Source organism: Pleurodeles waltl, chromosome 5 (genome assembly GCF_031143425.1).
Source record: "Pleurodeles waltl isolate 20211129_DDA chromosome 5, aPleWal1.hap1.20221129, whole genome shotgun sequence".
In the NCBI taxonomy this organism is placed as follows: domain Eukaryota; kingdom Metazoa; phylum Chordata; class Amphibia; order Caudata; family Salamandridae; genus Pleurodeles; species Pleurodeles waltl.
The window spans coordinates 1,764,634,111-1,764,658,851 of NC_090444.1; the positions used below are offsets into that span (position 1 = coordinate 1,764,634,111).

General features: G+C 44.5%; 1 protein-coding gene across 2 annotated transcripts in view; it reads left to right on the plus strand.

Moving 5' to 3' along the window:
- LIN9 (lin-9 DREAM MuvB core complex component) overlaps positions 1-24,741 on the plus strand; it is a 328,489-nt gene that overhangs the window by 211,219 nt on the left and 92,529 nt on the right. For both annotated transcript variants that reach the window (XM_069236171.1, XM_069236170.1), the window contains 2 exons: positions 1,609-1,689; positions 11,480-11,605. In XM_069236171.1, the coding sequence (XP_069092272.1) occupies positions 1,609-1,689; positions 11,480-11,605 (207 nt within the window). The remainder of the gene's footprint in view (positions 1-1,608; positions 1,690-11,479; positions 11,606-24,741) is intronic.

The following is a 24,741-nucleotide window of genomic DNA, read 5'->3' on the forward strand; positions in this document are numbered from 1 at the left end:
CAGCGATCCCATCCAGACACGTACTCCTCCCCACTGTGCAAGTTCGTTCCAGAAAGAGCGCTGAATGTGGGGGGTGGGGAACCGATCGCGTCTGATCCAGGTCACCCCCTCTGTCTCTCCTCACCGACCTCCAGGCTCCAATCACATGTGGCCACTCTCCCGCCAGCCTTCTGCTCTGTTTCTCTTATCACCTGTTGGTCTGCACCCTCCACGTCACAATCCTCAAGTCGGGGGCAGCACCTCACTGCCGTGGGCCCCCCAAAGCCACTCGTACCTACCTCCAGGGGCCCCGGCCGGGAGCCCCATAGTCTGGCAATGCAACTAATCAGCACCAGGCCCACTTCTGTCGTCCGCTGCCTCACTGACACATGACCAAGTGTCCCGCTCACTGCGACGCCCAACTCCCAGATTTGCTGCACCACCTCCTCCAGGACCAACTTCCAGAGGCCCCGTCCAGGCACCCCTTCCTCCGTCGCCGCCCCAGGTTGGTCGCTGGTCCCCTCCAGCCATGTTTGTGTTTCGGCCTCCGGGCCCTTGCAGAGTTTTCAATCGTGGTGCTGCCTGGCTCCCGGATCCACCACTCCTCCGCTCCCAACACCGCTGGGGCTCACTTCCAGGGGCCCCAGCCGAGCACCCAGTCACCTGTCTTTACGTCTGGGCTGTGTCGGGCCCCCCCCGGCCACGCGGTGTCTCCTGGCTTCCAGGCCCCGCAGGCACATGATCGGACCCAGTGCTCACAACGCCGTCCGGCACCAGGACCCTTCACACCTCCTCCTCCAGTCCCCTCGGGCACACATTCCGCTCAGGTGATGCGGATCCAGAATAGGATATTTGGGGGATTTATTTAGTAGTGACGTGGAGCTCTGCTACATGTCGGCCATCTTAGCCAGTGCCAGGCCAGGCATACCCCCACCCATCTCATCAGACGTTTTCATGCATTGAGCATTGAAATAGGAACACAGTATGTGACTGGAGATGAGGGAGTAGAAACTGAAATTCATTTAGGTGGTTAGAATGCTAGACGGTTAGAATGCTCCACAGTCTCATAAACAGGCTGCCTCAATGTTTTCTATAACCGTGGGTGCACTAGGAAGAGGCGCAGTGGGGGCAGAGATTGACTGATTCAGGATTCAGAGTTGACTGTTATGCCAATAGGCTCAAAATTGCTGTTTAAAAAATGTGGGACCGTGTATCAACGAGTGAGATAGACTAGGAATGTAGCTCAGGCACTCACTGTAGTAAATCAGTTCTCTTACTCCATGGACTCCATCACATAAGAATCTGCATCTTCTTCTCATTTCATGATCAACCACTGTAATTTTTTTTTTTTATTCCTCTGTAAATGTATTTCATACTGAGGGGGCGCACAGCTCTACCGTCTATAAGCAAGATTACATGAGGAACCAGCTACTAGGTGTTTTTTGTGGTCTTTAAATGGGAATTGTTCGCTTTCCTGCCATCAAAAAGTTTATATTTGTCATTTGCAGCTGTGCAGCAATTGAGTTAATTCCCAGTATTATATTCAGCATCTTTTGTGCCAAGAAACAATTGATTTAGCTATTTCAGAATATTAACTATTTCTTAATAAATGTAAATGTTTTTTTTCAGACTAGACTGTCAAAAATTCTAATGATAAAAAAGGAGCACATCAAGCAGTTAAAAGAAATGAACACTGAAGCAGAGAAACTGGTAAGCATCTTACGTTTTGCATTTATAAAGGGAATGCCTAATAAATACTTGTATCTGGTGAAAAAAAAATTTACTGACAGAGGAGACTTCCTCAACGTTGTACCTCTGTCATATGTAGGACGTTTCCTTTCAGTGCAGTTCACTAGGGATTGTGTGTGGACATTTGTGTTTATATGTGTGTATCTGTGCACCCATGTTTGAGTACATGTGCCCTGAAGTATCTTTCTCTGTTTTGGCAGCATTCTGTTTATTAATACTTTCTTTTGCACAGATGTGTAGCCTATTCTGTTTTATTCTGCCATAAATATTTGTGAGTTAGTGACTGTAGAGACTGCATTATGCTGTGTGTAAATCTACTTATAAGCACCAATAAACTTGTTACTGCAAGCAATTAATAAATAAAGCATGCTGAGCATAGAAGACCATTAAAATACTCATTACCATTCCTATTCTGAAAGCTTGAAAGTGTGATCTTAAAATTTCTGAAGTGTTAGTACATAGAAATACCTAGAAACTTTAGCCTGACATACATTGACCAGCTCCTGGTATTCAGATGGTTGCTAAGTATTCAGGCATGCCATACAGTAATCTAAAGAGCAAAGGAGGGGTGGAATTTTAAGATTTTTTTTTTTTTTTTTTTGTGCTCTGAAAATAAAGCTGCCTGTGTTCTGCAGGCTGTTTTTTCTCACTACAGAGTTAACATGTTTTACCTATTCTTTTGTAATGGGGAATATTGGTCTTCTTTACGATGTGCCTGAATTGGGAATAACAGTCTCCTTCTTTGCTGTTCTGGCAGTAGTTAATCAGTGACAAATGGGTGATGACTTGGTGGAGCCTTGCTACCGCTATTGGCTGGAGCAGATCCAGAATTGCATTCAGCTAAGCATGAGTACCACACAGATGTACAAACATCTGGCTGCTCTTGGATTTAGAATGGGTCAGTCGCTTCTACTAGTGCCTGAGATGCATTGAATTTGGTAGGAGCGTCAGCACTGGTAGGCCACCTTTTAATACACCACTGCAAGATGAGGAAAAGTGCAGCAAAAGAAATGGAGGCTAACAGCAGGTGAAGACGTCTGTGTCTGGAGAAATCTGTTGGAATTAGTGAATTCAGCATTATCAGTGTCTTGAGGCAGTCACTTTATCTCAGGCTATTTCTTTAACCGCACTCAGACTTTTCCTCAGGTGAACCCAGTCCCTAGACTTGTTGGTGGATATCGAACACTCCAGCAGTTTATCTCCTTCAGCAAAAAGGCATTTCTACCGCAACAGCTGTCTTTGCTCTTTCCGTTGAGGCTTCCAAAGATAGACAGACAAGGGATACTGTTGTCCGAGTATATTGAGGGATAGTGGTGGGAGGAGGCTTTGGGTGGAAAGTTCGCTTTATAACTCAGCCTCAACAAAATACTGCATCAGGGCTCTGGGACCAAGTTTGTTGAGGTAACACCAAATGAGAAATAGGAAGAATCCTCAATCTCACTTACAATGATGGGGAAAAAAAGGTCACGGCTCCCTGCTTGGCACTTTTCCGAGACCACCTCTGGTATTGGAATGAATAATAAAATGGCAGTATTGACATCCAGTAAGGGAACTTGGAATGTTACATAGTCTATACAGATTTATTTGAGGCCAACAAATGAGTGAAAGCTATCAGAGGATGGAGGCATTCGTTTCATGATTCATATTACTGAACACTTGGCAACATATGAAGCTAGCAACCTTAGTGAAATTAAAGGAATGAACAGAAAAAAACATATTGCTGACAAACCAAACAAATGCAAAAATAAAACAATAATGAGTAGTATACATTTTGTTCCAGATCCAACAGTTTCATACCACAAGCAAACAAAAAAAAAACAACACAAAATATGCACATTAGGAACTCTAGAAACCAAGGTTAGGTGCCCACCTCTAAAGGAGTATCGTAGTTTAGACTTAACAAATTCCTGAATCTAACCATATCTGCTAAAAAAACGACTTGGTGTGAAACTCGCCAAAAAGGTCTCCTATAATTGTAAAAACAAAATAGTTTCTACTTTATGTAAATCAACAAGAATGTAATTTCAGGGATTATAAATTTCACCCGACCTGATTTATAGAAATAACAAAAGAACAAAAAGTGTATTGTTTTTTGTAATGAAGACTCATCACAAGGGCAAAGTTGCAAAATTTCTAAAGCAGACAAACTCTTTTTACTCATAGACCTCAGTCTAAATTTAGTAAAAGGTTACTGTGGGAAACTGGTACATTGTTGCAGTACCCCTCACTTTTTGCTTGGCTTCTGGGTGGAAATTGGTCTGGAGTGCACTGGGATCCTGCTAACCAGTTTGCCAGTGTTCTGTCCCTAAAACATTGTAAAGGTATTTGGATACACCTTTAGCTACCACTATAAGTCCCTAGTAAAAGGTACTTAGGTACCCTGGGCATGAGGTACTAAGGGTAGGCCCCTGGGGGGAGCCACGCAGATTGTGTCACCCTCTAGGGCCATGCATCCAGATGCACCGAGCACTGCCATTGCAGACTGGGGGTCCTGGTGCAAACCTAAAACACATATTCAACATGGCAGACTACCTGTGTGCCCTGTCCATCATACACTGCGTACACTATGGATAAGACACCCCTCTGGCAGTCCTTCCAGCCCTAAGGCAGAGTGCACCATATTAAATGTGAGGACATAGCTGCGTGAGCAATATGTCCCCACTGTGTCCTTGCCAAACCAGGGACATAGTGAGTGAATAGAGCAGCCATTTTAATATATGTGCTGGACCCTGGTCAACGTGAGTTTTCAAGCTACATTATGGCTACCCTGGCTTGTTTGGTATCAAACAACTCAGAATGATAAATCCAGACTGGTACCAGTACTGGATTTATTATAAAATGTACGCAGGGGTCACCTTACAGGTGCCCCCTGCAAAAGCTAACTACCCTGGCATGGTTGCTGACTGGGGCAATCAAGCCTGCCACCTCCAGACAGCCAATATACAAACCTTGGGGGAGAGCCCTGTCTCTTTGGTTTGTAAAACAATGCCGTTCCTGGGTGGAGGAGCTAACACCCCCTCCCTCAGGAATGTGCACTGCCCTGGCACTGAGCTTCAAAGGGCTTACCGCCCTTGAAACTCAACCCCCAGGCCTGCTACTAGCAGCAGATGGCCTCCCCCTTTGCAGACCCCCACTTTTGGCTGGAGCAAAGGTGGTAAACCACACAAAGAGTCGGGGAGTGGCCCCACCTCGCATGCACCACCCCTAGGGTGCTTCCTGCAAGGTGGACACTCCATTTCATTTTTCTCCATCTTAGATGGAAGGAAAAAATTAGGTTTAGGGAAGTGACCTTTCCCACAGGAGGTGGTCACTTTAGTGGGTGTAGCCACCCAAAGGTAAGTGTCCCATTGGACACTACCAGGTATCCCCTAAAACGCACACTAAATTCAATATTTAGTGGGCATCCCTAGACCACGAAAGCAGATTTGAAGGACACAAAGAAGACCAGCAACAAGAAGATCCAAGGCACGAGAGCTGTGGACCTGCTGCATCAAGAAAGGTGCCAAACCCTGCCTGCTGCACCCAGGACCTGACAATCGCTGCTGTGGAGAAGCTGGACACTGGACTGACCTCAAAAAACCCAGAGGACCTCTGAGGGTCACTTCACTGACCGGCCAATATCTCCCGAACCAAAAGTCGCAGCCGGACCCAACGACACACCGACGACCAGGAGGACAAACACCACAAGTGTGCCAAGTTTGGTGGCACTGCACCCTCTAGTGGCCGAATCGTGCCAATACCCTGAGTACTGATCAGCTGGCGTTATACACCAGGGAAACCAGCTCGCCCAGAGCTGAAAAAGGACAAGCAAGAAGCCCTAGTTGAGGGACTTCAGGAACACCCCAGACCTCCCGCCAGAGTGCCCCCGTTGTCCTGTAAGCGACCTTCAAAGAGACTTACCTCCAGATCCAAAGGGCTCCTTTGTGCACAGCCTCTGGCTCACCGATTCGCTCTGAACCTGTCTGCCTTGCGCCCTGCAACAAAGAACCAGCTGTGCACCAAAGGTCCCTCAACCCTTGCGACCTTGACACTCCAAGGGGGCAGCAAAGCACCACCTTTAAATCTGCAAGAACAAACCTTTTCCAAGTAGTCCCCCTCAGTGGCCCTGCACGAGCTCCAAGAGACTTTTCAACGCAGCTCCTGCCTGAACCGTGAGCTGCCGAACTTCTCCAGCTGGCACAGTGTGCTCACCAACGACCTTGACCAACCTGCAAAAGCGGAACTTGGTAAAGCAACTGTGTGATTTTGTATACATTTTTAAAGGTGTCTTCCTATTGATCCCTATGTTGTGTTATTACACACAGAAAAACTGCATTTATTAAAACTTCAAAAATCCATATCTTCAAAAGTACTTAACTAACTTTGATAATCTTGGTCTTAAAATTGATATAAAAATCTGAAGTATTTTTTATAAATTGTTCTTGAGTTATCCTTTTGAATGTGTGAGGTATGGCCCCTTGCACCTGTTCTCTGCCAGCCTTTTCATGGCGGTGATACTGCCATTGGGGGGAGGGTGGGTTGGCTGAGAACGAGGTCATCATCAGCAGGGCGGCGCTGCATGCAGCGCCCCCCCGGGCTGATTGCGATCTCTGCCACCACCAGGCCGTCGGGATCATGGATCCCGGCAGTGCTGACGGTCTAATCGCCAGGGTCTTAATGTGGCAGTCAGACCGCCATGGCAGTGGTGGTCCTGACTGCCACCACGAGGCGGGCGGTCTGAAGACTGCCAGCCTCGTAATGAGGCCCATAGTGTGTGGTGTTCTAAAGATTCTGGCAGTCCATTTCACTGACAGTTAAGTATGGTTATCAAAACTGCTGTCAAGCTGCCTCCGAGTGATGGGGGTGGATCTGGAAAATGTTATGAGACTAGGAGGTTTGGTTCATTGAGGAAACTGTGAACAACATGTCATTTCTCTCTAAAATTATGGTCTAACTTGGAAACCGAAATATACCATAATGGCTTAGGCAAGTTTGTGTCACAACAAACCTTCTCAAAACTACTTAGGACTTTATAATCACTATTGGTCACTACCGAAAACTATGTATAGATGTGCTAAAGGAGCTATTAAGATATTATATTCAGGGATGTGGAATTACTATACCCTGATGCCCAGGGCATTTTGTTTGTGGTCAAGAACAACAAGTTCTCATGTTTCCTTTGTCCTTGAGACAAGTGGGCCCAACCCTCTGCAGCACAAACCCTTTTGCTGCCAATTTACAGTACCACATTATGGATCAAAGAAGGGCATTGTCTGCAGTTAAGGTAATATTTGTGTCCCTATATTACTGCTGTTCAAACTTGTATCTGTAGCTTATGAATGTAAAGCCTTTATTATTAGGGTGAGTTCTCTAAGGAAATGTGAGCCTCGGACTGCACTACCGACTGTGGTTTCAGTATAAAAATGTATACACACGCTTGCAGAGTTTAACAGTATGAGGCTATGTATAATGCTGCTATAATGCACTGATATTAGATTCAGATATGTGCAGAATTTTGAGAGCAAGATTCATGATTTTTACTTTAAGAAATAAATTGTTCACAAAAATGCAACTAGAAAAAATGTTTTGCTAAACTACTGTGAAATTGTAGGTGCCATTTCTTTAAAGCATTATTTGAAGCAAAATGTGTTGATGCATGCTAGTATTTCCAAAAAATATTCATAATAGAAAATCAGTAAGAAGACTCAACAGGATTATGGAAAACATGAAAATAAACATGCACTGGCAAAGCCAAAACATTGGTCAGCCTTTTGGTTTTGTCAATGCATATCTTTTTTTGACACATTTTTATACAACCTTAGAGCTGTGGGACCTATCTGTCCCTCACCATTATAACAAACATTGACAAAAATAAAAATATTTTTTGTTCTCAAAAAGCACACATTGCCACAATATTCCTGGCACTGAATAAAACTTTTTGTGCCGATATGCTCCTTAAGAAAGAGCAGAATTCCGTCACTCTGTGAATCCAGTCTATAGTTGAAGAAAGACATAATTTTAATAAAAACAAAAAGTCTTGGTTAGCGCCGGACTTAATTAGGGGCCCAATTAAAGAAAGTCACAAAAGTGCATCCATGTTATATGTCCTTGCGTTAGTGTAGATTTACGGCTTTCTTGTGTTTACAGATGTAGGCCAGGAAGTCGAACTTTAGAAAATATTTGTGAACTGCATTTTAGCACAAGCAAATATGCACATGTAGATTTGCTCATGTGAAAATCGGTTGAGCAAGTTCATTTTCTCTGTCACCACTTTTTTCCCAATCCCGGAAGAAATTTTATTTCTGCGCTTGTTGGGAGTAAATTTCCAACCTTTCTCAGTATGGGAAACATTTAGAGAAGAGCTGGTGAAAACCCCTAAAAAATGCAAGTTAGTAGGTTTGAACAGACTCAAAAGGACATTCCGACCCTGGAACTATTAGTTACCCCTACTTCCAGGCCCAGTATGTAGATCCGTAGAAAGGTGGCAAAATAAGGGAACTGCTATTATTCAAACTCACTATATTATGCTGGCATAATCGGAGGCTGTAATCGGAGCTCTTATATAATAAAATTGCTGCCATAATTTGTTGCCGCTCTAAGTGGCACAAAGGGGCAAGTGGATTATTTATTATTTTTTTTTTTTTTTTACAGGGCGAGTAAATTTATGATACAACCTCTCCAATTGACGTAGATATTTTATACAATTCTGCACCCCTGTTTATCATAAATTTTGAGCGCAGAAGTGAAGCACATTACCCTTGATACACGAGTGTCAAATCACACTAGGCAGGGAGGATTGTGTAGTGAGCTACACCACAGTTTCTTCATGCTGGTTTTGGGATTCTTCAATTAAATACCCTGCCTACACATGGGGATGGCTGCCTTCCCTTTACCTTCAGTTGTGATTGTAGTACTTAGGGCAGAAGAGTCCCTCAAAATAGCCAAGAGCACTAAATAGTTAGGAGTGCTTGGCAGTATATAAGGATACAAGAATAGTCTTGGCACATAGGCACAATTTAGTACCGCCATCTTTATTTTGAATGCTTGATGCAAAGGAAACTTATTTATAGAACTAAACTGTGGATGCAACTTTTATGGACTTGGTTGGGTGGCATTGAAATGAAGGGGGGGGGGGAATATATATATATATATCTTAATTAAAACAAAGGTTACAGGGACATTGTGGTTAGGCTTACATTTTAAACGTGCAAGACCATAAAAATTCACTTGTTCGTTATCTCAAGTAACTCATCCTATTACTGTAAACTCCCAATTAACACTTTGGGATTTTTCTCTCTTATCCCTCCATTACTGTAGTCAGTCCAACTAACAAACTCACATATCCTCTGCTCAAATTAACTCATAATAATACTAATACTGTACTCATATTTCCCTAAAATAATCCACCACTAATTCATCTTAGGTTCCGGAGTAGTGTGCTACTCGCCGAAAAGCACTTTGACGCCTCGTCAGGGGTAGTAAGTGCTATATAAATACAATTACAATAATTGATACTGTGAGTACAACAAATGCTTTGCACTTTTCCAAGATTAGCCTAACTACTCGACCAAGCTACCTCCAAAAATTTTAGCATTAGGTGATCTAGTTGTTACCTCTGGAAACAGTGTGGTTGCCTGGACCCCCCTGCACAGTGTGCTTAGTTTTCCACACTACATAGAAGGCCAGCCTCCTACAGTTACGTACTGTAACTGTAGTTTCCCAGTATTGGTATCTTTCATAGAATCACTTGTTACTAATCCTACCTTATTGATGCATACTTATTCAACAGAGCTAACTGTTTTTCTCAGTTGTACAAGAAAATCTGAAGTATTTCAGTCTGTGAGGGGTGAGCAGGATGCTGTAATCCTGGTTGGGTGAAGTTTAGTTCTTTTTAAATTATGTGAGTAGGATAATAAAATGTTTTTCAGCCTATGTTTGGTATAGTGCTGCTTTGTGGATTGATTATGAGGCTTGCAGCTAGGTGACTGGGAATGATTTAAGAATGTGAATCTATGAAAGATACTAATACAGGGGTACTACCGGTGCAGGTAGGTAACTTTTCTTTTTTTTTGTTCTTTTTTTTTTGAGGAATGGAACTTCTTGAACAAGGTTTTCTCTCTTTTACCACCTTTTGCTGCAAGGGATAACTGTAGCCTGTAGTGGAAGCTGTTCTTCTCAATGAGTCAGTTGATTGCTAGATGTTGCAGTGGTGTCATGTGTAGCCATGCATTTTAGACAATTACTACGAGAGGCCATCAAGTCCAGCAGAGAATAATCTTTTGAGCTGTAGGTTTGAGTCTTCATGTAGACTTAACATTTTCTCCAGATTTGGAAACACTTTTTCTTGTCTAACTATGTCTAGTGTTGCTCCAAGTTTGATAGAAAGTGAACTGGGATTGTAACATATTTTTGAAAGTTTATCCTCGTACCCTATAAATGTATCAGAGGGAGATAGTGTTGCACGTTTTTTAGCTGTTAGCTTTGACACGTTAGTCATCCAAGCATGTGTAAATAAATATTGTTTGACGACAAAGGTGAGCTGCTACAATGGTCATGTATTTGGAGTAGGTCCAAGGAGTGGGCAGCAGGCCAGTGGAGGACCTAGCATATTGGTAATGTGTTTGCCCTACCACAGCATAGTAATTTACTGTGTGTCTCTGCTATTAGAATGTGGACATATTTATCCTTAAAGTCCAAAGCACACATTCAGTCCCCTTTTCTGGGGTGAGGGAATATTTTCTAGAGTAACAATGCTAAATTTTTCCCTCCTGATTCCATTTATTGACAAGCCTTAGATTGAGTGGATCTGAAATGATTAGATTTACCTTTTGTAGCAGTTCTTATTAAACAAAAAGTATCTTCAATAAAATGCCTTTGCATCTGTGAGGGGATGGACTACTTTTGTGATATTGTAGTTCACGTATTCATTGAAGAGTCTGTCTCTTTATACAACTTGCATGGTACTTTGAATCTGGGTGGAGGCAATTAGCCATCTTGCACAATAGGTGCCTCTCGCGTGTCGCCTGTGATGTTTTGCACTTCTCCTAAATGCTGAGTTATAGAACGCTCCGCTGGAGTGTATACGGGGAGGAGGGAATGGAGGAGTCATTGCCTGCTGTTATATAGATGATGTCCTGTTGAATTGGTGGGCTTGGACTGTGAGTTGTACTTTGTTAACCCTCTCTTCAGCTTCTAGGAGTATCTCTGGCACTGTCAATTTTGTTCGCTTTGACCAATAGTGCCATTGAAGGGACTTAACCTTCTGACACTGATAATAATGGCAGTCTTTTTCCTTGAGCTGCAGCTTAAACATTTTTTTCTTTTCTTCTCTGCCTCTTTCTTTGTCCTTTTCATCTCTTCCATTCTGTTGTTTAGAGACGTCAGAGTCTGAGAAGGTTGTACAGGATCCTCAACTGAGCGACTGGCTTTAGTGTAGTGTAGTACAGCGTAACCATAAGATTCACTGTGGAGTCATTCTGTTTCTCAGTAGCCCTTAGCTGTCAATACTGCAAAGTCAATAGCTTCATAGATGACTTGATTTGAAAGACGACCTTCTTGAAAAAAATTAATCGAGGTCTTGTTTGCATTGTTGGAACTTTTGGAAGAGTTTTCCATCACTCCCATGGCTGTCAGCTAATGGCATACGGTCTAAAGAATCTGTGTTTGAAAGTTGTAAAAATGAAAACTTATATTTGTAACTTCACTCTAGAAGTATGCTGCTATAATAAACTGTTAATGCTTAATTTGGCAATTGTATGTTGTTTTCTTGTAGAAATCGTATTCTATACCCATTAGCATTGAATATCAGAGGCGATATGCAACTATCGTTCTGGATCTTGAACAGCTGAACAAGGACCTCAACAAAGTTCTGCACAAGGTTCAGCAGTACTGTTATGAGGTAATGGAGCCAACATATGCACTTAAAACTGTTTTAAAACCTGGGGAAGAAAGGTTGTGGATTGCTGGTTAGAGAGAAGGTGTGGCAAGGGCGCCTGTGAGCATAGTGCACTTGGAAAGTAAAATAAATGTCATATGTATTTAGAAAACAATCTGCACGTGCCAATGTAGCTTTTTTCTGCATATACATGCTTGTTTGCCAAAATATTTGAATGTGCATAATATTTTGTCGAGATGTTAGAGACTATAAGTGAATTGGGCATTTTTTCATTCTGTGAGGTGAGCTTCAGTTCATGTTACAGAAAGGAAATCATTTTTTGTGCATACCTACTTTGGAAGCCAGTTTTAGTTTGCCCTTTTTAAGTACTTCCAGACTTGAACATTGTGAAGTAAATGAATCCAGTGTCAAACACATGAAAGCCCATATTTATGTGGGATGCTGGTAAGAATAATCCTGTCTTTTATTTTGTTTAAGTCCATATAAACAAAACCAGAGGCAGAGCAGGCAGGCGGATTTGCAAGGCGTGGGTGGGGTTTGCATTACTTCCCAAGTGTGACCTAGTGACGCCCCCACTTCTTGCATAAAATGCCCTATATAAAAAGTGTACTTGTGTAGTGTCTCTTCAAAGCCCCAGTAGTTTCAACCATGAGTTTGTTGTAAGTTGATACTCCAAAACCTCTTTTATATGGGGAGGGATTTCCTTCCAAAATGGGGACAGTTTGAGATCCCCACCTTGAATGCAATATTGTCCTAATTTCCCCTTTGTGTCTCCTACATGTGGTTGTGACCTTGGGGGTATGAAGTGAAGTTTCGCAAAGGCCTTGCACAATTGAATGAATATTTTAAAAGTGGTTCTCTTCATTGCACCATCGAAAGTGTATTTTATTAGATGTTTCCCTGGTTGTTATTGCTTTAAAATGTTTAGGATGCCCCTCCGTAACTCTTTGGCCTCTCTTCCCCCCTCCATAACTCTTTATCCTCTTTTCCCACCAGGCAGATGCTCCTTAGTTCGTCTGGTGTTTCCATCTCTATTTGCAAGACTCTTCCCTCAAATTTTTACTCAGACATTTTTAAGATCAGGGCTGCTGTTCTTTCTTTTCTTTTTTGGTGCTTATAAATCCTAAAATGGCTGAACTATTGGGTGTGCAATGTAGTTCCAAGATTCATGTCACATTTGCATCCTTCTGTTTAAAGTGACAAGGAAAGAATAGCACCTGTGTATCGGTGCATGGAGTGCTCAATGATGTCTAGCATGTGGTATGTTCACATGTATGTTTGGAGTTGAACTTTTAGTTTCAGGAGACATTTCTAGAAATCTTAATTGGATATTGGCACACAAAGAAACTGTTTTAACAAGTGGGCACTTTTTAATACAAAGTGTTTCAATTTAAAATTTCAGCATTTGATGCAATACTTGGAATTAAAATTGTTCTTTGCTGTAGTGAATCAAACACACATAAAAGGGATAAATTATGAGTGAATTTGTTGGTGCAGACTTTTTCTTTTTGATTTTCGCACACAAGTTGTCCGGTTCTTTTGTGCTTAAAAAGGGAGTTGAAGCATACTCTACAGCAAAGTGTGTAATAGCATTTCAGTGGACACCACATTTATCATCCAGAAAACCACTGAAAGGTATTGTATTAGAAATTACATGTTTGATGGCACGTATGGCTATAGATACAGTGTTGGGTCCGAAAGATTACAGGTTGTTTTTCTTTGAAAAGTCTTTTGAGCCACGAGGTATAGTGACTCCTCCTCTTGCTGGTACTTTGCATGGGCATTGACTCATGATCAGATTGTTTTCTTCCGCCGACGGATCCGGTCGTGTTTTCACCAAGCTCGGGTTTGAGATCATCTTAGCCCTCTTCTGTTTGGGAAATCTCTCCAACTTGATGATATTGTTCATCAAACACGTTATTGTGTTCCTTTGTGTTCCGGGACTGAGGAAAATCCTTTTTGGATCGACATGCCTCGATCTTGGCCCTCAGAGCCGCTATTTTCTCCATTCCAAACTTCAGAGAATGAAATCCTAATGGAACAGATGCTTTTCTGTTTCTGTCCAAAGTGTCACTCGAAATTTCTGAGGACTGATCAACACCAGGTCTGTAACCACTACCTGTCGACATAACACAGAGAAAAGGAGACTGCAAGGCCTGCCGGTCTTTCCGGTCGAAAAAGGCTCTGCAAGATCAAAGAGCCCGCCGCCAAGAAATGCAGAGGCAAGAAGTCGAGGACACACCAGATATTTTCAGACTTCAAGACATCATGTCCAACAACGAACAAGAGCAGGAACTTCACGAGGCTTCAGCTGCTGAAGAGGAGGCGTTTTCCATCCAAGATTCAGACTCCGAAGCCGACATACCTCTTGAGATGCAGGAAGTTCCTCCAGGTCAACCATCCGTGAGCAGCACTCTCCCTGCTGTGACCAAAAAACTCACAAGCATGGAAGCAAAGGCTATTGAACTGCCTCTGCCATCAGGCATTGGAGGCATCAAAAGACTCAATCGGACGCCCGCCATCGAGCTTGGCACCGAAATCTAAGCAAAAGCCTTCCACCTAGTTACAGAGCCGAATGATGACAGCCTCGACACGGAAAGCTTACACTTTCCATCCGGCACCGACTGTCTCGGCACTGAGAATTAAGAGCGTCTTGGCGCTGAAAAAACTCCCTAGTTGTGTAGCCTCAGAGCCCATACTTCATAGGATGAAGCAATAGCTCCATGCCAAGCAGTCACAACTGCATATACAGCCACAAACAGGGCGGGTGCTGGTCAAAGCTGTCATTACTACTCCTACAAGTGAAAACTTTATTTTCAAGAGCCTCTGGAAACGCCTACGTCTCCAGTCAAAGGAGAATGGGGAAAGACTTGGCTGAGATCCACCCATCTCCACAACCAACAACTCCACCACCACATATTCCTTCTCCTACACCATGTCAAGGTGATTCCCCCCCCCACCCCCCCTTGTCATTTCCCCACAGGGCTCATTTCTTGGCAGAGTACACAGGATGTCAATATGCCTCTCAATATGATGTGAACACAGATACGGAGGTCTAGACAGCTAGACCATCCCCACCGAATGATACAACTTCTGTACAAGAACTCATTGGGAGGGCAGCCACATACCATCAGGTGTCTCTTTACAAAGAGCCTATGGAAAATGATTTTCTTTTTGAAACATTTACCACTTAACATAAGTCCACTCAATATCTACTCATGCTTAAAGGTACGTTAAGGCATGCAGACAATATTTTTTCCAAGACCCCGCTAGAGCACACATTATCACTCCGTGGGTGGGGGAAAAATCAAAAGCATCCTCCTCTGACCCAGTTTTTATTAACGGTCACACACCTGCTGATTTTTTTTAGTGATATCTAATGCCGGAAAAAGAGCTCATTCACAAGCTGCTCATGGTGCACCTCCTCCTGAGAGAGTAAGCTCTTTGAGGCTTTTGGCAAGCGTGTTGATGCTCAGGCAGCCAATCACTGGTGTATCACCAGTACTCAAGATCCACTTGCCAGCTACAACAGTGTCTACTGGGGTGAAATGGAGGAACTTCTCCAGTACCTCCCAGAGGATCAGAGGAAAAGAGGCCTGCAAATTGTTACTTAGGGGCAATTAATATCCAACGCTGTACTCTGCTGACACAGCTTTAAGAGGAAAAAACACAAGTGTCCTCTTAGGCCAACATGCATGGCTGTGCATTTCAGGTTTTAAGCAGGAGGTACAGTAGACAATCATGTACCATTTGGTAAAAAACATCTTTTTGGCTTACAAGTAGATCAGGCATTAGAGAAGATGAAGGAAAATTAAGTTGCAAAATCCATAGGGGCGCTCCAACTCCCTGCCTCGCGTGGTACTTTTCGCAGGCCTCAGATTAAAATAACCCTTAAGCCCTCCACATCTGAAACCTCACTGTCATAAAGTAAGGGTCAACCCCACACATCCTCCCAAAGAGGATTATACAAAGGCTCCTATAGGGGGAATAACTACAGAGGTAATGGAAAAACACCCTGCCCTCAAACCTTTTCCACTGCCACCCACCAGTGACTCACTACACCTTCCCTCCGTTTACCAAACACTGGAGGAGGACGCCTTCAGTTATTTTTTTCATAATTGGGGAACAAAAATCACTACAGATTAATGGGTGTTGGATATTTTTCAATATGGTTATTGTCTGGAGCTCAAGAACACACCTCCAGACATTCCCACTCACAAACTTTCACAGAATGATCTTGCTCTCCTCAAACAGGAAGTGAAGGCCTTACTGGCAAAAGGAGCAACAGAACCAGTTCCTTTACAACATCAGGGAACGGGGGTATATTCACTATACTATCTCATACCCAAAAAGGACAGCTCCTTTAGACCTATCCTAGATCTCAGGCCTAATGCAATGAATTAATCATTACATCATATCAGAATATTTTCACATAGTCACACTTCAGGATGTGATCCCATTGCTACAAAAGGGTGACTTTTTATCTGCACTAGATTTAAAGGACACCTACTTTCGCCTTCCCACACATGTGGTTCATCGCAAATATCTCAGATTTGTGCTAGGACAACGCTACCAATTCAAAATGCTTCCATTCGGGGTCACGACACTTGCAAGGGTGTTTACAAAATGCCTCACAGTTCTAGCAGCTCACTTGGGCAGGCAGACAATTCATGTCTAGCCATACCTAGACAACTGGCTCATCAAAGCCAGCGATCTCAAACAAGGTTTGTACCATACTCAAACCACAATAAACCTACTTCATCAATTAGGCTTCACCATCATTTTTCAAAAGTCACATCTAAATCCACTTCAGATACAGCCCTATATAGAGGCCATTCTCAACACACAGTTGGGAATAGCCTACCTAAATGCAGCAAGGGTACCACATTTCCGAACACAGATTTCTCACTTGCGTCCCAATCACCCAGTAAAATCAGTCATGAAACTCCTAGGAACAATGGCTTCTTGCTTTGTAATCGTACCACATTCCTACCTTCACGTGCACCCGTGCCTGTCACGCCAATGATCTCAGCAACAGTGTCGCTTAGAGGATCTAGTGTTGGTAGACAGCCACATCTTTCGTTTGTCTGCAGTGGTGGAACAAAACCAACCTTTTAAAGGGGTGGCCATTCCTGGACCCTGTTCCCCAGATCATTTTGACTACGGACGCCTCTCAGGGTGGGGTGCTCATCTCAGATCTCTCACATCAAATTCTGCACATCACCTATCTGGAGTAGCTACCTGTTCACTTAGCACTCAAAGCCTTTGTAATTCATCCCACTAACAAGGTAGTTCTGATATGCACAGACAACATGACAACCATGTATTATGTGTCTTGCCTTGCACAGACAATTTGGCAATGGGCCATTCATCACAATATATACCTGTTAGCGGAACACCTCCCAGGAACACAACTATTCTGCCGACCTCCTCAGCAGGATGCAGCAACAAGTCCACGAGTGGGAACTCCACCCCCAAGTCCTCCTACCCTACTTTCAAAAGTAGGGATTTCCGGACATAGACCTTTTTGCAAAAAAAGAAAACGCAAAATGCTCAACTTCGCCTCCAGGTTACCGCACCCTCAGTCCAAGGGCAATTCTCTATGGATGAACTGGTCAGGGATGTTTGCCTACACTTTTCCATCATCTCGTTCCGCATGTGATTAGGAAGCTCAAACTTCTCTCACATTCATTGTAGTGGCACTCACATGGGCCAGACAACCGTGGTTCCCCACACTATTAGACCTATTAGTAGTGCCACACGAAAAGCTACCCCTCAGCCCGGACCCTTTCTCTTAGAACCATGTTCAGATCCGACATCTAAATCCCTGAGAGGGGAATCATGCAATTTGGCTCCTGAGGTCATAGAATTTGGTTATCTAACCCTACCCCAAGAATGTATGGATATTCTTAAGGAGGCAAGTAGAACAACTACTAGAGCATGCTATGCAGCAAAATGGAAACGTTTTGTGCACTATTGTATTGCTCAAAGTTTGGACCCCTTCCAAGTATCAGTGCAAAATATCATTATTTACTTTCTTCACTTAAAGAAGGCAAACTTAGTATACACATGGCTCAAAAAATCATAAAACTTTTATTAGACCTACAAGTCGAGTAACTTAAATGATCTACTGAACCTAACTGTAATGTACTTGACCCGTAAAGGGGGTCTCAAATTGTGTGATCCTAGGCAAATAGTTTACAGAGTCGACTTTTTATTAATTCTGACGTGAGTGCACCTTCTAATATGTGAGCTCAGCATTTCTGCAGTACAAAAAAACCTCTTTTGTTTAAGTAGCCTAAAGGTTGCTGCATGCATCACAAGAATCTAGCCCACATACCCATGAGGTCTAGCCCACATAACCTAGGACTTCTTTTAGTTTACTAACAACATTGCCATCAGGGCAGGAGCGTTTCTCAGTTTGTTTAAACACTACGTTTTAATAAATATATTACTAAACCATGATGTGGTAACATATTGTCATCAACACAGTAACTTTCCAAGAAATATCCAAAAACCTCTCCACTAACTTGCAGCTTTATTGATAAAACTATATAGTGTATTAACAATCTGTGAAAATTGGGTTTCAGAAACAATCCTTTGCACATCAACATGTAAAGTATTCTGATTTGTTTTCATCCTATTAAAATATTTTTTCATCACACAGACATATGAAAAAAAGGGCTTTCAGAACTACTGAAATATATTTTGAAATGTTTGCACAGTTGACTTAGTCATTTTATTTTACCCTCTAAGCAGAAGGTTACACAGATCACCTTACAAAGTCCTGGAACTCTGCAGTCGGAAGGAAAATTAATTGTAAGAAAAACTGAATTTTGACCTCCATCTGTGAACACAGAGCAAATGTGACATAAGAACAAGATTTAAAGGCATCTTTTATTGCCCCTCCACTTTTCAACAGAACACCTGTTTAGTGAAAACTCGCCAGAAGGGACAAATAAGTATTAAAAATAGCTAGACCTGATCAAATAAGACTCGCCAACGTGAGTGGTCGAGTGGATTTTTCGACCCTGATACACTTTCATAAGGTTACCCTTCGCAGCCATCGCTCTTATCTCCAGAACAGACAACATTCTACTCTTTTCAAAATTCCTGTTGTTAAAGCTTTTATGGAAGGCCTTATAGAATAATACCACCAAGACTGCCCCCAGTGTCTTCCTGGAATCTTAATGTGCTCCCCACTAGACGGGCCCACCCTATTTGTCCTTTACTGTTTCTCTCGTGGAACTTGACATTCTTAGTGGCAATAACCTCCCTCAGATGTGTCAGTGATCACCAGGCATTAATACATAAAGATAAAGTATTTCTTCGTACCAATCCAAAGTTTTTACCAAACGTGGTATCCCATTTTCATCTAAATCAAACCATTGAACTGCCAGTCTTTTTCCCCCAACCTGATTCTGTTGCTGAAAGAGCACTACACACATTAGATGTTAAAAGAAAGCTTATGTTCTGTATTGATAGCACTAAAATGTAGGGAGCTGGCATGGTGTGTGGTGAGCACCTATGATGTTATCACCTTACACCAAGTCCAGGTATCCTTTATTAGTGAGGTGTAGACCGTGTCCAGGAAACCAGGGCTCTCTAGATGTAGCTGTGGATGAGCAGCCAAGACTTATCTAGGAGACATGCAAAGCTTATGCAATACCACTAGAGTCACACAGCACTTAAACACGTTAAAAGAACCACACAGTGTTACAAAAATAAAGAAACTTTATTATGGTAACACAAATACTAAAATACTGTATAGGCAATACTCCACTAGGAGGTGAGTAAACACACCATTATATACACATTAGAAGTCTGTGATTAGCATAAAAAGCAATAGCAAACAGTAAATCTATAGAAAATAGTGAAGGCCCTAGGGGGAGAACAAACCATATGCTAAGTAAGTGGTATGTGAAGGGTAGTCCTCCACCCAAGGAAGTGGAATCTGTAGAGGGGAGTTGGAGGAACTAGGAACCTCAAAATGTAATTACCAGAGTGCCCCCCAGCAACCAGGAGAGAAGAGGTATGTACCTGGTTTTTTCTCAAACCCACAGGTAAACTTTGGAAAAGGACTGTGCAAGACCCAAGCAAGACTGACAGAAGAAGACTTGCAAAAGAAGGGGACCAAGTCCAGTTCAAGTTGAGTGTCCTATTGGGGCAGGAGCCACTACCCACCCTTCTGGAGGTGCAGGACCAGGCTGACGGTGGAGACAAGGAGTCAGCTGTGCAGCAGGAGAAGAGTTACAGAAGTGATGCAGACGACGTCCCACGAAGGAAGAGGAGTTGCATTCAGTGGTGTTGGGAAGCCACCAACAAGCCTTGGCAAAGGCAAAAGTCTCAGATGAAGAGTTACAGAGCTGGCAGGACCAGCAGGGTCCAGGGGTACTCAACCCCAGGAGGGGAGTCCCAGGTGACCCTCAGCAGTGAGGAGAGTCAGAAGACTAGGAGACAGCCACCACAGGCGACTCACAGGCAGCAGGCACAGGAGTCTCAATGAGGCCCACTCAGGACACCGGAAGAGGAGTGTAAAGAACTGGCTCCCTGTTGCAGTTACCCCCCACTTTTTGCCTGATACTGATGCTGACTTGACTGAGAAGTGTGCTGGGACCCTGCTAACCAGGCCCCAGCACCAGTGTTCTTTCACCTAAAAATGTACCATTGTCTCCACAATTGGCACAACCCTGGCACCCAGATAAGTCCCTTGTAACTGGTACCCAGGGCCCTGATGCCAGGGAAGGTCTCTAAGGGCTGCAGCATGTCTTATGCCACCCTAGGGACCCCTCACTCAGCACAGACACACTGCTTGCCAGCTTGTGTGTGCTGATGGGGAGAAAATGACTAAGTCGACATGGCACTCCCCTCAGGGTGCCATGCCAACCTCCCACTGCCTGTGGCAAAGGTAAGTCACCCCTCTAGTAGGCCTTACAGCCCTAAGGCAGGGTGCACTATACCACAGGTGAGGGCATATGTGCATGAGCACTATGCCCCTACAGTGTCTAAGCAAAACCTTAGACATTGTAAGTGCAGGGTAGCCATAAGAGTATATGGGCTGGGAGTCTGTCAAAAACGAACTCCACAGCTCCATAATGGCTACACTGAATACTGGGAAGTTTAGTATCAAACTTCTCAGAATAATAAACCCACACTGATGCCAGTGTTGGATTTATTAAAAAATGCACACAGAGGGCATCTTAGAGATACCCCCTGTATTTTACCCAATTGTTCAGTGCAGGACTGACTGGTCTGTGCCAGCCTGCTGCTGAGAGACGAGTGTCTGACCTCATGCGGTGAGAGCCTTTGTGCTCTCTGAGGACAGAAACAAAGCCTGCTCTGGGTGGAGGTGCTTCACACCTCCCCCCTGGAGGAACTGTAACACCTAGCAGTGAGCTTCAAAGGCTCAAGCTTCGTGTTACAATGCCCCAGGGCACTCCAGCTAGTGGAGATGCCCGCCTCCTGGACCCAGCCCCCACTTTTGGCGGCAAGTCCAGGAGAGATAATGAGAAAAACAAGGAGGAGTCACTGGCCAGTCAGGACAGCCCCTAAGGTGTCCTGAGCTGAGGTGACTCTGACTTTTAGAAATCCTCCATCTTGTAGAAGGAGGATTCCCCCAGTAGGGTTAGGATTGTGACCCCCTGCCCTTGGGAGGAGGCACAAAAAGGGTGTACCCACCCTCAGGGCTAGTAGCCATTGGCTACTAACCCCCCAGACCTAAACACGCCCTTAAATTTAGTATTTAAGGGCTACCCTGAACCCTAGAAAATTAGATTCCTGCAACAACAAGAAGAAGGACTGCCCAGCTGAAAACCCCTGCAGAGGAAGACCAGAAGACAACAACTGCCTTGGCTCCAGAAACTCACCGGCCTGTCTCCTGCCTTCCAAAGAACTCTGCTCCCGCGACGCCTTCCAAAGGGACCAGCGACCTCTGCATCCTCTGAGGACTGCCCTGCTTCGACGACGACAAGAAACTCCCGAGGACAGCGGACCTGCTCCAAAAAGACTGCAACTTTGTTCCAAGAAGCAGCTTTAAAGAACCCTGCAACTCCCCGCAAGAAGCGTGAGACTTGCAACACTGCACCCGGCGACCCCGACTCGGCTGGTGGAGAACCAACACCTCAGGGAGGACCCCCGGACTACTCTACGACTGTGAGTACCAAAACCTGTCCCCCCTGAGCCCCCACAGCGCCGCCTGCAGAGGGAATCCCGAGGCTTCCCCTGACCGCGACTCTCTGAAACCTAAGTCCCGACGCCTGGAAAAGACCCTGCACCCGCAGCCCCCAGGACCTGAAGGACCGGACTTTCACTGCAGAAGTGACCCCCAGGAGTCCCTCTCCCTTGCCCAAGTGGAGGTTTCCCCGAGGAAGCCCCCCCCCCCTTGCCTGCCTGCAGCGCTGAAGAGATCCCTTGATCTCTCATTGACTTACATTGCGAACCCGACGCTTGTTCTAACACTGCACCCGGCCGCCCCCGCGCCGCTGAGGGTGAAATTTCTGTGTGGGCTTGTGTCCCCCCCGGTGCCCTACAAAACCCCCCTGGTCTGCCCTCCAAAGACGCGGGTACTTACCTGCAAGCAGACCGGAACCGGGGCACCCCCTTCTCTCCATTGCAGCCTATGCGTTTTGGGCACCACTTTGAACTCTGCACCTGACCGGCCCTGAGCTGCTGGTGTGGTGACTTTGGGGTTGCTCTGAACCCCCAACGGTGGGCTACCTTGGACCAAGAACTGAACCCTGTAAGTGTCTTACTTACCTGGTAAAACTAACAAAAACTTACCTCCCCCAGGAACTGTGAAAATTGCACTGTGTCCACTTTTAAAGTAGCTATTTGTGAATAACTTGAAAAGTATACATGCAATTGAAATGATTCAAAGTTCCTAATGTACTTACCTGCAATACCTTTCAAACAAGATATTACATGTTAAATTTGAACCTGTGGTTCTTAAAATAAACTAAGAAAAGATATTTTTCTATAACAAAACCTATTGGCTGGATTTGTCTCTGAGTGTGTGTACCTCATTTATTGTCTATGTGTATGTACAACAAATGCTTAACACTACTCCTTGGATAATCCTACTGCTCGACCACACTACCACAACATAGAGCATTAGTATTATCTATTTTTACCACTATTTTACCTCTAAGGGGAACCCTTGGACTCTGTGCATGCTATTCCTTACTTTGAAATAGCACATACAGAGCCAACTTCCTACAAGGAGTCCCACGTCGCTGGAGCAGCAGGCAGGAGACTATGCTTTGCATGGAGGATTGCTGGAGGCCAGGGCTACACGGAGCCTGAAGATCCCTTGTAGGAGGAACAAACCAGCCTTGGTAGTCCCAGTGCAGAGGGGTACTGTAGGTGAGTGATTCTTTCACTCCAAGTGAGATTCCTTCTTGCTTCTTCTACATGCTGAAGACTCGTCACCCCTCAGAAGATGCACAGCCAGGGAAATGTTGCAGTTGCTGGAAGGAGCTGGAGAAACAATGTTGCAAAGCTGAGTCGTTGCTGGAGTTGCAGATTGTCGGTTCCTGGAGGGTCCAGTTGCAGCCCTCGTGGCCAGAGGATGAAGTAAACGATGCAGAGGAGACCTGCCTAAATCTTGCACATCAAATCTGAAGACCCACCTTGGAGGGAGACCCTAAATAGCCCAGGAAGGGGGATTGGTCACCTAGCAGGGTGACCACCTATCAGGAGGGGGATGTGACTTCACCCGCCTGACCTGGCCACTCAGATGCTCCCAGGGGCCTATGCCTGGTGATGATGGACAGGGGAGTGGTAGCTTCCCTTTCCATTGTCCAGTTTCGTGCCAGATCAGGGACTTGGGGTCCCTGGACTGGCAAAAAACAGTTTTTGCGAGGAGGGCACTAAATGCTACCCCTCCCAAGCCATATAACACCTATTTCCAAAGGGCGAGGGTGTTGCCTCCCTCTCCCAAAGGAAACCCTGTCTGTGGGGTGGCAGCTGCACAGGCTGCCCAGAAAACCCCAGAAGACTGGTAGGAGCAACGCTGAGGGTCCTCTAAGGACCCCCCCCGAGTACATGGAATCATACAACCAATACTACTAACAGTATTGGGGTATGATTCCCACGTTTGATATCAAACATGCCCAGGTTCGGAGTTACCATTATGTAGCTGGACACAGGTAATGGACCTGTGTCCAGTACATGGGTAAAAATGGCTTCCCTGCACTTAACAGAGTCCAGGAAAACCATGCCAAAAAGAGGGTACTTTCCTACATAAAACCTTTAGGAAGTCAAAAGAACTTTTTAATTGCCTTTTCTCCACCACACAAAGGAAACTCTGTTACCAAATCCACTATAGCAAGATGGATTGTCAATTGTACCAAACTTGCTATACAAAAGCCGAAAGGACATTACCTATTCCCCCTAGAGCACACTCAACTCGTAAAAAAGGTGTATCTGTGGCCTTCTTAGGAACCATTCCCATAGCTGACATATGTAAAGCAGCTACATGGACTACAGTCTGTGTAGAGCAGGTGTATCTACAGCCTCACATGCCATCAAACGGAAAGTGTTACTTACCCAGTAAGCATCTGTTTGTGGCATGTAGTGCTGTAGATTCACATGTGCCCACCTCCCTTCCAGGGCAACTGTAGGAAAGTGCCCCTTGTGGCATGGTTACCCCCACCTCCCCCGCCCCCCTTGCCTGATATTGATGCTGAGTTGACTAAGTGTGTGCTGGGATCCTGCTAACCAGGCCCCAGCACCAGTTTTCTTTCCCAAAACTGTACCATTGTTTCCACAATTGGCACACAGCTAAGTCCCTTGTAAAAGGTACTAATGGTACTAAGGGCTGTGTGACCAGGGAGGGTCCCTAAGTGCTGCAGCATGGATTGTGCCACCCTAAAGGTTCTCTCCCCAAACACATGCACACTGCCATTGCAGCTTGAATGTGTTGGTGGGGAGAAAAAGGTGAAGTTGATGTAGCATCCCTCTCAGGGTGCCATGCCCACCAACCACTGCCTGTGGCATAGGTAATTCACCCTTCTAACAGGCCTTACAGCCCTAAGGCAGGGTGCACTATATCACAGGTGAGGGCATAGCTGCATGAGCAATATACCCCTACTGCATCTAAGTCCATTCTTAGACAATGTAAGTACAGTGTGGCCATATTG